Here is a 12,187-nt window from a genome sequence, read left to right on the forward strand (position 1 = left end):
TGCGGCGACACTGGGGCTTGACTTCCTGGGAGATTTGGAGACGATGGGGACCCCAGGACCCTGGCATAAAGCGGTTCTCACGGAGCCCTCCCACGGCATCTGGTTCCCTCTCGCCGGCCTAGGAGACCCCACTTTCCCACGGGTTCACACGCTGCTGTGGCTCCCCGCGCCCCCACAACAGAAGCCAACGGCTCTTCAGCACTTTTATTAAAAACCGGTAACGCGGAGAGTGCTCAGGGTATCCCTAGGCCGCTCTAGCCCCGCAGGACTTGGTCAGTTCCTGTCGCTCACGTCTCAACCCTGAGGTGGAGCATTGGGGGTCGAGATTCTCGGGGCCCCAGACCCGCCGATCACTTGCCCACCGAGTCGAATATGATGCGGTTCTGCTCGGCGCGCTCCCTCTGGCTCTGCGTCCGCGCGAGTTCCAGCAGGGTTCGTAGCAGGTGGAAGGTGAGGTCAATGGACAGGGGAGGGTCGTCCCGTCGCGGCCGCTCGCCTGCGGTCCCGGATTCCCACCGGCCTTGCTCCACCCGGCGGCGCGGGAAGTGCTCCGCCAGCAGCAAGAGGAGCGCGCGGGCCCCACCTCCGTGGTTCCGTGTCCCGGGGCTCCAGCGCAGACTCGGATATCGGACCCCGGCGGCCGCCGCCTCCTCCTCCGGGCTCCACTGGCTGCTCCCCGGGCGCAGCTGTGCCAGGAGCAGCAGCGCGGCCACCAACGCCGCGCGTCCCGCCGGCCTCATGGTCCCGCCGGCCCTGGACACACAGGCGCAGCGCAGTGTGTGAGGTGCGCCTCGGGCAGCCTCAGGGGACGCCGCTCCCCTTCCCGAGCACATCCAGCGCCCCTGCCCGGCCCCTGCGAGACTGCCGTCCGGTGCCCACAGCCTTCCCGCCAGCCCCAGCGGTTCCCAGCCCTATGCCACCCTTTTCTCCCGCCCTGCCTCCCTCTTGGGGTGCCGCGTTGGGTGAGCTGAGCGCTGTCCTGATGCTGAGGGAATCTGGGCAGACGCGCAGAGCCACTCACAGTTCGCAGGAGAGCAGAGCCTCTGCACCCTGCAGGACGGAGCTCCTGTCTCTGTCCCTTGGGGAGGGCTGAGGGCGCCTCGGGGAACACGGGGTCTGTCCCGGGACCTACGCCAGCCTTATATAGTGCCAGGACAGCTCCGGCTGACGTCAGCAAGGAACATGCACTGATTGTAGAGCAATGACAGCCGCAACTCTGAGTCCGACCCTACGGCTGCGAGACCCCAGGAGCGCGCCAGAGGACACCAGACTTTGTGTCTCTAGAAATGACACCGGACTCAAGAGAAAGAGAAGCCTTCTGGGGCGTAAAGATTGCTCTGGGAGCCACGAGAGTCCTTCACTCACTTAGAACGCCAGGAGAGACTAGGGGGCCGGCCAGTCCCTAGACCAGACTAGTCCAGATCTCCAACCTTCTCAGGCACAGGAAAGGGAGGCAGGACTGTGGTGCTGTCCATGGTGCTGACCTTGTCCTCAGCCTCTGAAAGGGGCCAGAGACCTTGGGGAAAATGCTGTGCTGCTCAGATCCAGCTCCTTGCCCCAGCTATCTGTTCTATAAATGGAGGCAATCAGGGTGGCACTGCTGGCCTTCAGCTACCACCGTGGTACCCTACCCAAGAGGCAGTTTGAGCTGCCAGGATTCGTGATCTTCTTCCAGCCCCAGGATCTAAATCCTAGGGCTGTCTGACTGACATGCCAAAAAAAGAGGGCCTCTCAACTCGGGGTGCTTTCAGATAACAAAGGCTGGTCCATGTGCTTCTTGGTTTGCCTCAAAGCTGAAGTTGAGCTAAGTTAAATTTTCTTCTGGGGATCACAGCAGGAATATTATTTTATCGCTGACCTCCAGGGTAAGATCACTGAGTAAGAAGTAAGAAAACTTGGCTTCTTAGTCTGTTCGAGCTGCTGTAACAAAAATACCATAAGCTGGGTGGCTTATAAACAACAAGCATTTATTTCTCGCAGTTCTTGAGGCTGGGAAGTCCAAGATCATGGTGCTAGTAGGTTTACTGTCTGCTGAGGACCTGCTTCTTGCTGTCTCCTCAGGTGGCCTCTTTTGTAAGCATACGGATCCTACCAGGTCCCTACCCTCATGACCGAATCACTTCCCAAAAGTCTCACCTCTAATACCATCACCTTGGGCATTAGGTTTTCACCATATCAACTTGGGGAGATACAAACATTCAAACAGCGATAGCACATGTTTGTGTTTCTACTCTGCCACTAGCTCACAGTGTGGACAGGTCGCTTCACTTCTATGGACCTCAGTGTCCTCATCTGTAAAAGAAGATTAGGGTTTGGGGGTCTCCAGACTTCTTTCCAAACCCTGGAAAATGAGACTCCCCAGTCATTTTCTGCTGGGTCTCACTCACTGCCTCTGCAGGTTCCAGATTATCTGTTTAGAAATAAATTTACAGAGGCACCATATAAAGAGTTTGAGGGGATCTCCCCCAAATTGGAGCTACACTGGGGCTGGGAAGGGTTAGGAAAACAGCTGTCTATGAAGAGTGGGGAAAAGTGGCATCTGCCAGGATGTGGGTATAATCTAAAGTTGACAAAATGATATGATTCAACAAATATTTATGGAGTGCCTACTGTGTGGTGGGTTTTCGCCATTTCAATAGGAGTCAGGTTACATTTTAGAGTGAAATGGGCCATTTCAGGGTGCTAACCCCATTAAGTTCTGACCAGCCACTGAACCCTGTGAAAACCAATGGGCCCGCTTTGAGAAGGTGGTCTGAGGAGGAGGTGGCCCTTCCAGGGTCAAGGTGCATCACTACAAGGTGGAAGTGATGGAGTGAAGCTGACTTAGAGCCGATGTGCCTTCCAGGACAGATAGGAGTTCCAGATAACAGCAACACACTGGACCACAGCCAACCTAAGGAACAGGGACGGCACCATGAAGAGGAAGGAGGAAGCCAGAGGGAGAGGAGGGACAGTATAGCAGACAAAGAGCGAATATCTCCAAGAATGTCCAGATCTAGATCTCCTTCCTTCAGCCCCCATGGATGGATGTGTGGCTCAGATGAGAGGACAACCAGCTCAGGTGCTGGTGCTGGCCCAGAGCTCTGTCTCCTGGACAAGAGCCTCAAAGTTAACTGCCCCCCAGCAGCCACTTTGCCATGTATGGCTCTTTATCCATACTCCATCCAAGCTCCTTCTAAATACACATCTGTCTTGTACAGCTGAGATCTCATCTTCCAAAAATGCCTGCCATTTAAAGCAGTACCTCCTTCTATTTTAAATATACTTCACTCTAGTTTCAAAGAGCATTTCCAGGACTCTAAAGTTTGATTTGGTTCACAAGTCTGTATTCCTTTTAGTTATGCTATTCATGTCCACTCTGACCTTGTCTCCTCTGAAGAGTTTCATGATTTCCCCTGTTCCCAAAGCCCCCTCACCTCCAATAATTTTAACCACTCATCTTTCCACTATATTTGTTTTTATTAAGTTTTCAGCCACTACCCTGCTTACTTAGGGTAAAATATTTTTCAGTGGAACTAACCTGATCATGTTCCTACTTGACTCTGATCTACATTTCTGACTAACCTAGGCTGTAGTACTGTCCCTACAGTTAGGTCATCAAAGGTAAAGAGCCCAGGTGGGATGAAGACGAGGGCTGTGGAGCAAGATCCTCCCTAGGAAGATGACAGGTCAGCAGGCAGATGCTCTGGGACGTTCTATAACATAAGAGATTCTGAACAAAGTGCTCAGGAGTCTGAGGAGCTCTGACCAGGGCAGGGTGTTCTGGGTGGGGGCGGGGGGGGGGAACGTGTTCTAAGGTAGTTCAAGGTTAAAAATGAGGATCACTTTGTCTCCAACTGTTCATAATATGCATCTTCCTTGAAGGGTGGGGTGGGGATCTGGCATACCTGTAATGAAGAGGAACCAGGTAGAAGTTGGCCAACTGCACGGCAGGCCAGAGCTACGAGAGAGAGAAGGGAAAGGTTGGGGGGCTGCTTCCATCACGCAATGCCAGACTCACAGCCTTGCCTGGTCTGACTCCAGCTTCTCCAAACAGAAACACGTGGCACTGGGTGAGTGCTTCCCTGATTACAGTGCCCATATGGGCGTGAGGGAGTAATCCCGATGGAGGAATTTCTGTGTCAGGAGGACCCCCAATCCCTGGGCATTTCTGGACTCAAGATAGCAGAAGAGGCAGCTGAGGTGCCAGCTCTTACATAGTAGTTGGTGATGAGAGCATCAGGAAAATCCTGAGGAGACAAGAGAAGGAACAAGTGAACACTGGCACTTCCGGGCACCTCAGACCTCCTGGTGCCGACTGCCAACTGGCATGAGTATCGCACACAGACTTTGGCTCAGAGAAGACACCCCTGCACCACAGCCCCCCGGCTCCTCTCCTCCAGAGCTGGGCTCTGCCTGCATCTCCACCCCTCCCTGCCTCATTCCTCCGGGTCTTCCGGTTCACCAGCCAGAAAGCATCCCCACACCGGGCCAGCTCACCCGCTGGAGTTTGGCCCAGTTGTCCTGGGCTGACAGTCCATTGAGGGTCCCAACCAGTGGGAGGAAACAGCCCAGAAAACATGGGGCAAAGCCCCCCTAGGGAAGAGAAATTAAAGTGCTGTGAGGACCTAAACCCCCGCCCTCCTGCAACACAGCCCACCCTTCCCAAATCCCTTTTCCTTCTGCTCACCTGATCCAGCAGCATCTTCTTTAGTGCATCCACCTTGGTGGCGCCAGGAATGAGCCGGTCCAAAACTCTGTACCAGCCTCCTACCACAGGGCCCTGAAAAGAACCCCCAGAGAGGTGAGCAGGGATGTGGAGGGGACACCAGGATTTTACATCACAAAGCTGCAACCTCAAATATTAGAAAGCACCCCCCAAGGGGAGCAGACACTCAAGGATGGGTTAGATGTGAGAGTGTCCAATGGAAACCAAAGGATGACAAGGAAATGAGACCACTGTCCAATACACCGGCAGCCCTGCTGTGGGCAAAACTTACCACGAAGCCACAGCCCAAGGAGGCCATGGTCAGGGTCCGGCCAGCCTGGTGTGCCCGCAGACCTCGCCTCTCCACCAGCTGCTGTGAGATCACGTCACCTAGGCCCATCAGAGACCCTGTGCGGGGTACACAGGTGTCATCAGGACACCTCCCAGGGACAAGCTGCCATCCCGAGGAGGGAGGTAAGTCTACTGAATGAAGAAGGCTCTGGCACTCTGAGGCCAAGGGCTTCAATCTGGGGCAAGTGGCCAGTCCCTTCCCACTGCTTCTAGAATGGTGATACCTCCCCAAGGATGGTGACACTTCACTTCATATGTGTCCTGTTAGAAATTGGGCTGAGCAGCCTGGAGCAGACCAGGGCCAAGAACCCTGCAGTGAGCAGTGAAGAGAAGTTAGCCTCAGAAACCACAGGTAGAGGAAGGAGAATCCGAGGTGCTGGGGGCTGAGAAGCACTGACTGTCGGAACTGGAAAGGCCTTCCAGATATTTTTGTGCAAACCCCTTATTCCAGAGGCTTGGAAATGAAGGCCCAGGAGTTCACAGATTCATTAAGTGGCAGAGCCAAGAAGAACCAGGTGACTTGATTTCCTAGACGTATTCCTTCCAGAATGCTGTACTATGAAGAGATCATGTGCAGAATGATAAGGAACCCTGTGGTTTTTTTCCTCCTCCGCTGAAGGCAGGACTCTGGCCAATGTCCTTCATCTTGGTTTTGGGAGTTCTCTTTGTGGAGAACAACAAGAATAACTCTTTCTAAAGGTGAAGTACTCAAATGATCCCAGGCAGGGGATGACTGGCTGAGCTGCTAAGAAACCCTGCAAGGAAGGGTCTGGTCACCTCCCAGCACAGGCAAGTCGACCCAGACTTCCCATTCACAGTCTCAAACTGAGCCGCCAACAGGCATGAAGGGCATCTCTCCTCAGGTCTTCGCACCCGCTTGCCGCCCCCCCCCCCCCACTTGCACAGACACCCAGCTCCAAGTAGCACTAGTTGGACACCCACACCCAGAAACCAAGATAGAAATCATCACTGTTTACAGAGCCCCCCCACCCCCGCCCCGTCGGTAACGGTGGGTGATGGTTTCTAGCAAACACACACTTCTAGGGCCACTTGCGAGCAACCGTATGACCTCCAACTTGCCCGTCCATCTCACTGAGTAATGAGAGCCCCCTCCAGCCCCGCAGCCACCACTTTCCCTGTGCCCTCAATTAGCCCTGGGCAAACACATCCTCATCCTTCAACCCCACTCCTTGGCCCGGAGCTGGTGCTGACGTCTGTGCTGGCTGCATACTCACTGCTCCCCCCCTCCCCACGCACCCCTGGAACAGCCCTGCCCATGCAGCCTCGTCAGAGGCAGCTGAGTAAGGCTGCGAACTGGGGCACCCACAGTGACCGAGGCTGCTGGTCTCAGCTGCTGGGACCCTGAGCACACCTATCAAGGGAGCCCTGCCTCTCCTCTCCCTGAAACTCTGAAGAGGTAGAGGCTCTTCCCAAAACATGGCTGGCAGGGACAGAATCCTAGACATGTTTGTTCTCTTATCCCCCACATCAAGCCTGGCAGGGACTCAGAAAATAACCAAGGAGAAATGTCAAATGGACCACCCCAGACAACAGGTGTGAGAAGCAGTGGGGCTGAAGGTTTCTCCCCCTCCATTAAGTTAGCACTTAGCTCCCTGTCCCCTCTAACAACCTGGGGTCACCAGCTGAACACTCAGGGAAAGGAGGGAGCTGTTGTGGCCATGTGACCCTGAAAAGGCCCAGGGAGGGTGGAACAGGAATAGAGTTGCTGCTTAAATGAAAGGACTAACAGTTTGACATTCTACTTTGGCAAGATGTTTACAGTATACAAAGGACTCTCACACATTTAATCTTCACAAAAGGTCTGGAAGATAGAGGTTACCTCTCCACTGAATGTCTTTGAGAATGAGGTGACTTCGTAAGGAAGGGAGCTGGGGCCTGAACACAGGCCTTCTCTCAAGGGGAAATGGGAGGCCAGGAATTCCCAGCAGAGGCAGAGACCTGGGCTCAGGTGCCAGTAGGCATAGAGAGGCTCCTGTGGCTTCAACTCACAGGAGCTTCCTGCCCAAACAAGGGCCCAAAGGCCCGCATATCAGACATTTCCAGGATTAACACACTTCCTGTCTTCTACTCCCAGAATGTGAACCCCTCTGCTTCCTGTCATCCTGCGGGGAGAGCAAGCAGCAATAACCTTGGGAAGGAAACAGCCACAAAGAGACGTGTGTTTTCACTCTTTGTGGCTTACCACAATGACACAACATGCTAAAGGCACAGCAGGAGTGAAAACCAAAGTCCCTGACTTGTAGCCAGGTCCTGGAAGCCTGCAGCTTTGGAGAGAAGTGGATTCCAGGCCCCAAGACCATGACCATCAGGCCTGAGATGTTACCAAGTGAAAGGGCAGCAGCAGGAGCGAGGTGGTATAGAGCCTGTGGCCCTGTCTGTTCTGACCATTTCAGACAGAACCATGCCCAGTTCCTTCTCTGCATACGGATCATCAGGCCCCCTGGGCCAACAGCAGCTCTAGTGCAGTCTAAGGCTCTGGTCTTAAGCCTGCATTTCTGGTCCAAGTGATTGTGTGAGCAGGAAGGGCTGGCATTCGGATTCCTCATCCCACCTTCCCCAACCCAAAATCCAAACAGACCCAAACCACCCTAGGCTCGGGGCGTCCTCTTGGACCCATTTGGTTGGTCTGGACCCTCCAGTGCTCTGGCTTTCCTTTCCTTGGGCTTGTTTCTGGGGGATTGGAGCTGAAGGCCTGCAGAGACATAATGCCTGAACCCCGATGGGGCAGGACAAGGGGCTGCCGGGCAGTGATGCCCCAATGCCAGGCTGGGCACAGAGCCCAGTGGGCAGACGCTGGCGCGGCTGTGACATCATGCCCCTGGGTAGGTGCCAGTTCTCATGCCGTCACTCACCACCAGATTCAGCAGGGTGAGGGGGTAGGGGTTGGAAGCGCCTGCCTCTGAACACAGATCTATCTGGGACCACCCTCTGCCAGCAAGTGGAAAAACCCCAACTTCCCATGCCCTCTTCCTAGGCAAAGGTGGGGGTAAATTATCTACTTCCCCTGTTTTGTTCCTCTCCTGGCTTTTGTGTGTAGAATCTTAGATGCAGGAAACTAAAAGTATGAATGGAAAATGAAGAAACTGAAGGGCAGGAAGTTGGAATGAGGAGCAGGAAGGTGTCCTAGACTATGAGAGGCCTGGGTTAGCAGGTATAGCTGCTGGCAGGGGGCCCGAGGGCTGTCTCACTTCTCTCCAGAAGTCTCCCACAATTAAATAGCTGCCTAGGGGTAGAGGCTTGGTCTGACAGAGCCCCAAGGGAGCTGAAGCCCAGCAGTGAGAGGGCAGTGCCCGCCCCACCGTGGCCTGAGCCCTTCTCGCTGCTAGAAAATAAGACACATGGAGAGTTCCACAGTTTCTCAGGAACCTAAGCCCAGACCAAGCAGGGTTAGCACCCTGGGGGTGCCGCCTTCTAATGGCAGCTCTACCACTGACCACAAAACCTCACGCATGTCCTTCCTCCCTTATGCCTCGGTTTCCTTCTTAGTCTCAGGGGTGGGGCTGAATGGTCTCCTATGTCTGCAGAGCTTGCACATTCAGACTCCAGGGAAACCAGTGTCTAAAGAAGCTTCCACAGCAGCACTAGAGTGGCCCGAGATGGATGGAGCGGGGTCCTGGGCCCACTGGAAGCTGGAAGGGCCCTCAAAAAAGGAGGGGAGAAGGCTGATTCAGACTCTGCCCCAGCTGCGCTGTTCCTGACTCTGACTTGGCCCAAACTGGGTGTTATCAGACACTTCTTCTGAACCAACTCAGATCTTTTTGATTCAGTCATCTCTTTCAGTCACCACTGCAGTTCACCCGATAGGTCCTTGTCCTGAGACAAGGGGCTCACATCTGAGACAAGCTCCATTCCTCGGGCAGAGCTACTGATGGGGGGATGATGCCGGGGCAGTGTGGTAGAGCACAGAACACAGGCATCCATACTCCATGTGGCAAACCTCTGACCAATGTAGGATGGAGCTGGTGGGTAAAGGTTTCTCCTTGTCTCCAGAAAAGATTATTCACCCACAGACCCTAAGAGGCATTTCAAAAGAGCCTCTCAGTCAGTTATAGAGGGGTGAGTAGCCATGGGCCCTAAGTAATGTCCATTTGATAAAGCATCCTTATATTGACTGTCCCTTTTCCCCTTCTCCCCCCATGGGATTATTTCCTACCAAACTATCTGCACTGATGCTTCAGACTCTACTTTCTGGAGAGCCAAGGTAGATGGCTATCCAAGTCCAATTTTACAGCAAGTGGAACAAACCCAACCCAAACACCACTACAAAAAGAAGAGCTTGTTGTGCCTGGCCTGCCAACACTCAAATAAAGGCCCAACTCCTGGAACCTTTTTTAAGTTTCTTGAGCATTTTTTGATTTCTAAAGCCTTTTCACAGAGGCAATCCCTACACTGACTCTGTGAGGTCATATAACTAAATTCAAATTCTAAATGAGGAAACAAAGGCTCAGAGAGGTTTATCGTCTTGTCTTGACTGACAAAGCTACTAAGAGTTATGGCTCAGAGATTCAAATCTTGGTCTTTGAGCTCCAAGTCTGAAATCTCTATTCTGTTTTCCAGTGTGATGAGCTATCCCAAGGGACCTTAGGAACTACTGTGCTGGGATCTAAAAACAGCTCAGTGAGCTAAATCCACTGCCCCTCTTTATTGGCAGTTTGATTTGAATACACTGAGCCGCAGGGAAGGGAGAGTCTGAAAGGTTTGGGAAAGTCTGAGGAAAGTGTTAACTAGAGGTTGCCTTGGGTTGAGATGTTGGTACAGCCTAGGAAGATTGGGAGTGAGGAGCCCCAGGGCTCCAGCGCCAACCATCAGTAGCCCCAGCTCGGCTACATAGCTGCATTTGGACCTCTTGGAGCTCTAGCTCCTACCCTGATCTGCTGCAGATCCCTTGGGGAGGGAAACACAAGGACAGTCCTTCCCCTCCCTATTCCTGATGGCCACGAGGGAGAGAGGGAGAACCTTCCTTCCGGCAGTTAGGGTCCCCGAGGGAATCTGAGGCTGGGCAAAGGGCCCAGCGTGTCAGTTCCCATCACAGCCACCCAGTCCAGCGTGAGTCACCACAGGCGCAGCCAGGTGAGTCATGCCGGCTGACGGACACTCGGAGGGCAGGATGGAGGGTAGCTGGGCACAGGAGACTGGAGAGGGGCCCTGGGAGGGGCAAGACTCCTTGGCCAGTCACTGAATGAAGCTTCTAGTGCTGACGTGGGGCTATTCCAGTAGAAGGACTGCTGTTGTACTCTGGCTTTCAGTAGTCCCCTCATCCCCCACCCCTTTTAACAATCTTCCTCTCAGAAGCCCACGGTCCTCATCAGAATCTTGTTCTCTTCCTCTAAACATAGGCAAGACCTCACCATAACCTTGTGACCCCTGCACTGCCCCGACAGTCACAGGCCTTCCAATCCCTCCCACCATAAAACAAAGCTTCATGACATCTCCTCTCATGGTAGCTAATCTGCAAAATAAAGATGATAATACAGGTAAATCACTGGGTTACCTTTGTGAGGTCACTACTCAATCACTGGATTTAGAGTAATAATAAAACCTCGATTAGTATATTGTTTGAGGATACATCCATAGATAGTAAAACTATAAGACAAGCAAAAGAATGATATTAAACAAAATTCAGGAAAGTAATTATCTCTTGGGGTGTATGAATGAGGGACAGGCTTTCAAGGGGTCTCAAAGCTGGGTGCAGATTCAGGAGTTTTCAGTTTAGTTTTATTTAAATGGTACACACATATCTTCATCACTCTTTTGTGTGTTAAGATATATTTCCCAATAAGAACAATATTAACAAAAATAAACTGGGATAAGAGTCTGATTCTAGCACTTATTAGGTGTGGGATCTAACATGGACTAAAGTAATCTTAACACACTGACTTTGTGGGGACCCTGTAAGATAATGTGTGTTGAAAGTGCTTTGCACACTGTGAATTGTTAAAGGAGCCTTTGTTACTGTTCGCTTTCTAAGTTAAGGGCTCTTGGGGCTAATGCCTTTGTCCTAAAGGGATGACCCTTCAAGTTTGTGAGGACTTTCAGATCCTATGTTATAGCGAGGTCACCTATGCATACTCCTTATAAACAGCCTTGGGGACCCTCCCTCCAAAACAGACTGTGGTGAGAGCCAATCTTTCAAGGAGGTTGAACAGAAGCAAGAAACGAGGTGAGGGAGTGTGTGCAGCAAGCTTCTGCCTCCCAAATCAGTCTGCTTTGGTACCACCTAGGTCCCCCAGGACACTCACCAGCTGTCAGGACCTGTACTTTCCACGGGTGAGCAGTCAGAGCCCGCTGGTAGGCCCGCCAAAGTGCCATTTCCTGCCAAGCCAAGAGGAGAGGGGGGTCACCCCCACTGCCCCTCATCACAGTTAAAGAGACTTTTGTTTCTCCCTTGTGACCACTCCTTCTCCCACCCGCTCTAAAGGAACAGAGGCTTTCTGGACAGCTTCCTGTCACAGGGGTCGCCTTTGACAGTCGGGCAAGAGAAGAAGACTATAGGCGGCTATGGAATCCACGGGGCTGCCACCCTCCACCCACTCCCATCCCTGGAACAGAGCTATCTGGTGTCTCCGTCCGAACCACACAGGATACATCTGCTCGGACTTTCATCCAGAGCCTTGTGGGTCCCCAGATTCAGACTCTTAGTTGGCACCAGGCAGCATCCTTCCAGAGCCCAACTCCACACCGGAAATAAGCTCCCTGACTCCCTGAACCTGCAACGGTCCCACGCACCCTAGGCGTTCGCGGGACGCGTCTCTATGAACCGGTGACCAAGGACCTCCAGCTACTCACCTGGGCGCGAGCGCGGCCTCTCCCACGTGACCTGAGCGGGCGGAGGGACTTCCGCCCCAAGTCCCGCCCTGTCCGCCCGGCTGACTGCTAGGCTTTCCCTGCGTCCGGGGTCGAAACAGGAGTGGACCCAGCCTCTGAAACCGCGGAGGATTCCTTCTCGTTCTGCGCCGGGTCTCGTTGCTGAGCCCGCTAGCCCACCAGGGTCCCTCTACCTCCCTCTGCCCCTTCTCTCCTCGGTGTCAGGGCCTCTTTACCTGAATAGACCCTCACCTTTCCCGTGTCCTGGAACTGGCCAAGGTCCAGACGTAGTTCTAGGTCTCAGGAATCAGTTTGGAAACTTGT

The 12,187-nt window shown here is 53.3% G+C and overlaps 2 protein-coding genes across 3 annotated transcripts; both read right to left on the reverse strand.

The window, feature by feature from the left end:
• Nucleotides 1–350: 350 nt before the first annotated feature.
• UCN (urocortin) lies at nt 351–853 on the reverse strand. The gene has a single exon (XM_065928802.1). It carries the CDS (start codon nt 831–833, stop codon nt 351–353), a length of 483 nt encoding a protein of 160 aa, XP_065784874.1. The 5' UTR covers nt 834–853.
• A 1,093-nt stretch (nt 854–1,946) lies between these two features.
• MPV17 (mitochondrial inner membrane protein MPV17) lies at nt 1,947–11,900 on the reverse strand. Of its 2 annotated transcripts, none has more exons than XM_065927224.1 (8): nt 11,846–11,900; nt 11,299–11,371; nt 4,980–5,095; nt 4,670–4,762; nt 4,480–4,575; nt 4,197–4,229; nt 3,888–3,940; nt 1,947–2,893 (listed from the first exon to the last, which is right to left on the reverse strand). In XM_065927224.1, the coding sequence occupies exons 2-8, from the start codon at nt 11,366–11,368 to the stop codon at nt 2,824–2,826; spliced, it is 531 nt and encodes a 176-aa protein (XP_065783296.1). In that variant the 5' UTR covers nt 11,369–11,371; nt 11,846–11,900; the 3' UTR covers nt 1,947–2,823. The 2 variants fall into 2 exon arrangements, with proteins under 2 accessions (XP_065783296.1, XP_065783297.1); XM_065927225.1 differs by lacking the exon at nt 11,846–11,900 and adding an exon at nt 11,786–11,806.
• Between the last annotated feature and the right edge of the window lie 287 nt (nt 11,901–12,187).

This window comes from Muntiacus reevesi, chromosome 3 (genome assembly GCF_963930625.1).
Source record: "Muntiacus reevesi chromosome 3, mMunRee1.1, whole genome shotgun sequence".
NCBI classification, from domain to species: domain Eukaryota; kingdom Metazoa; phylum Chordata; class Mammalia; order Artiodactyla; family Cervidae; genus Muntiacus; species Muntiacus reevesi.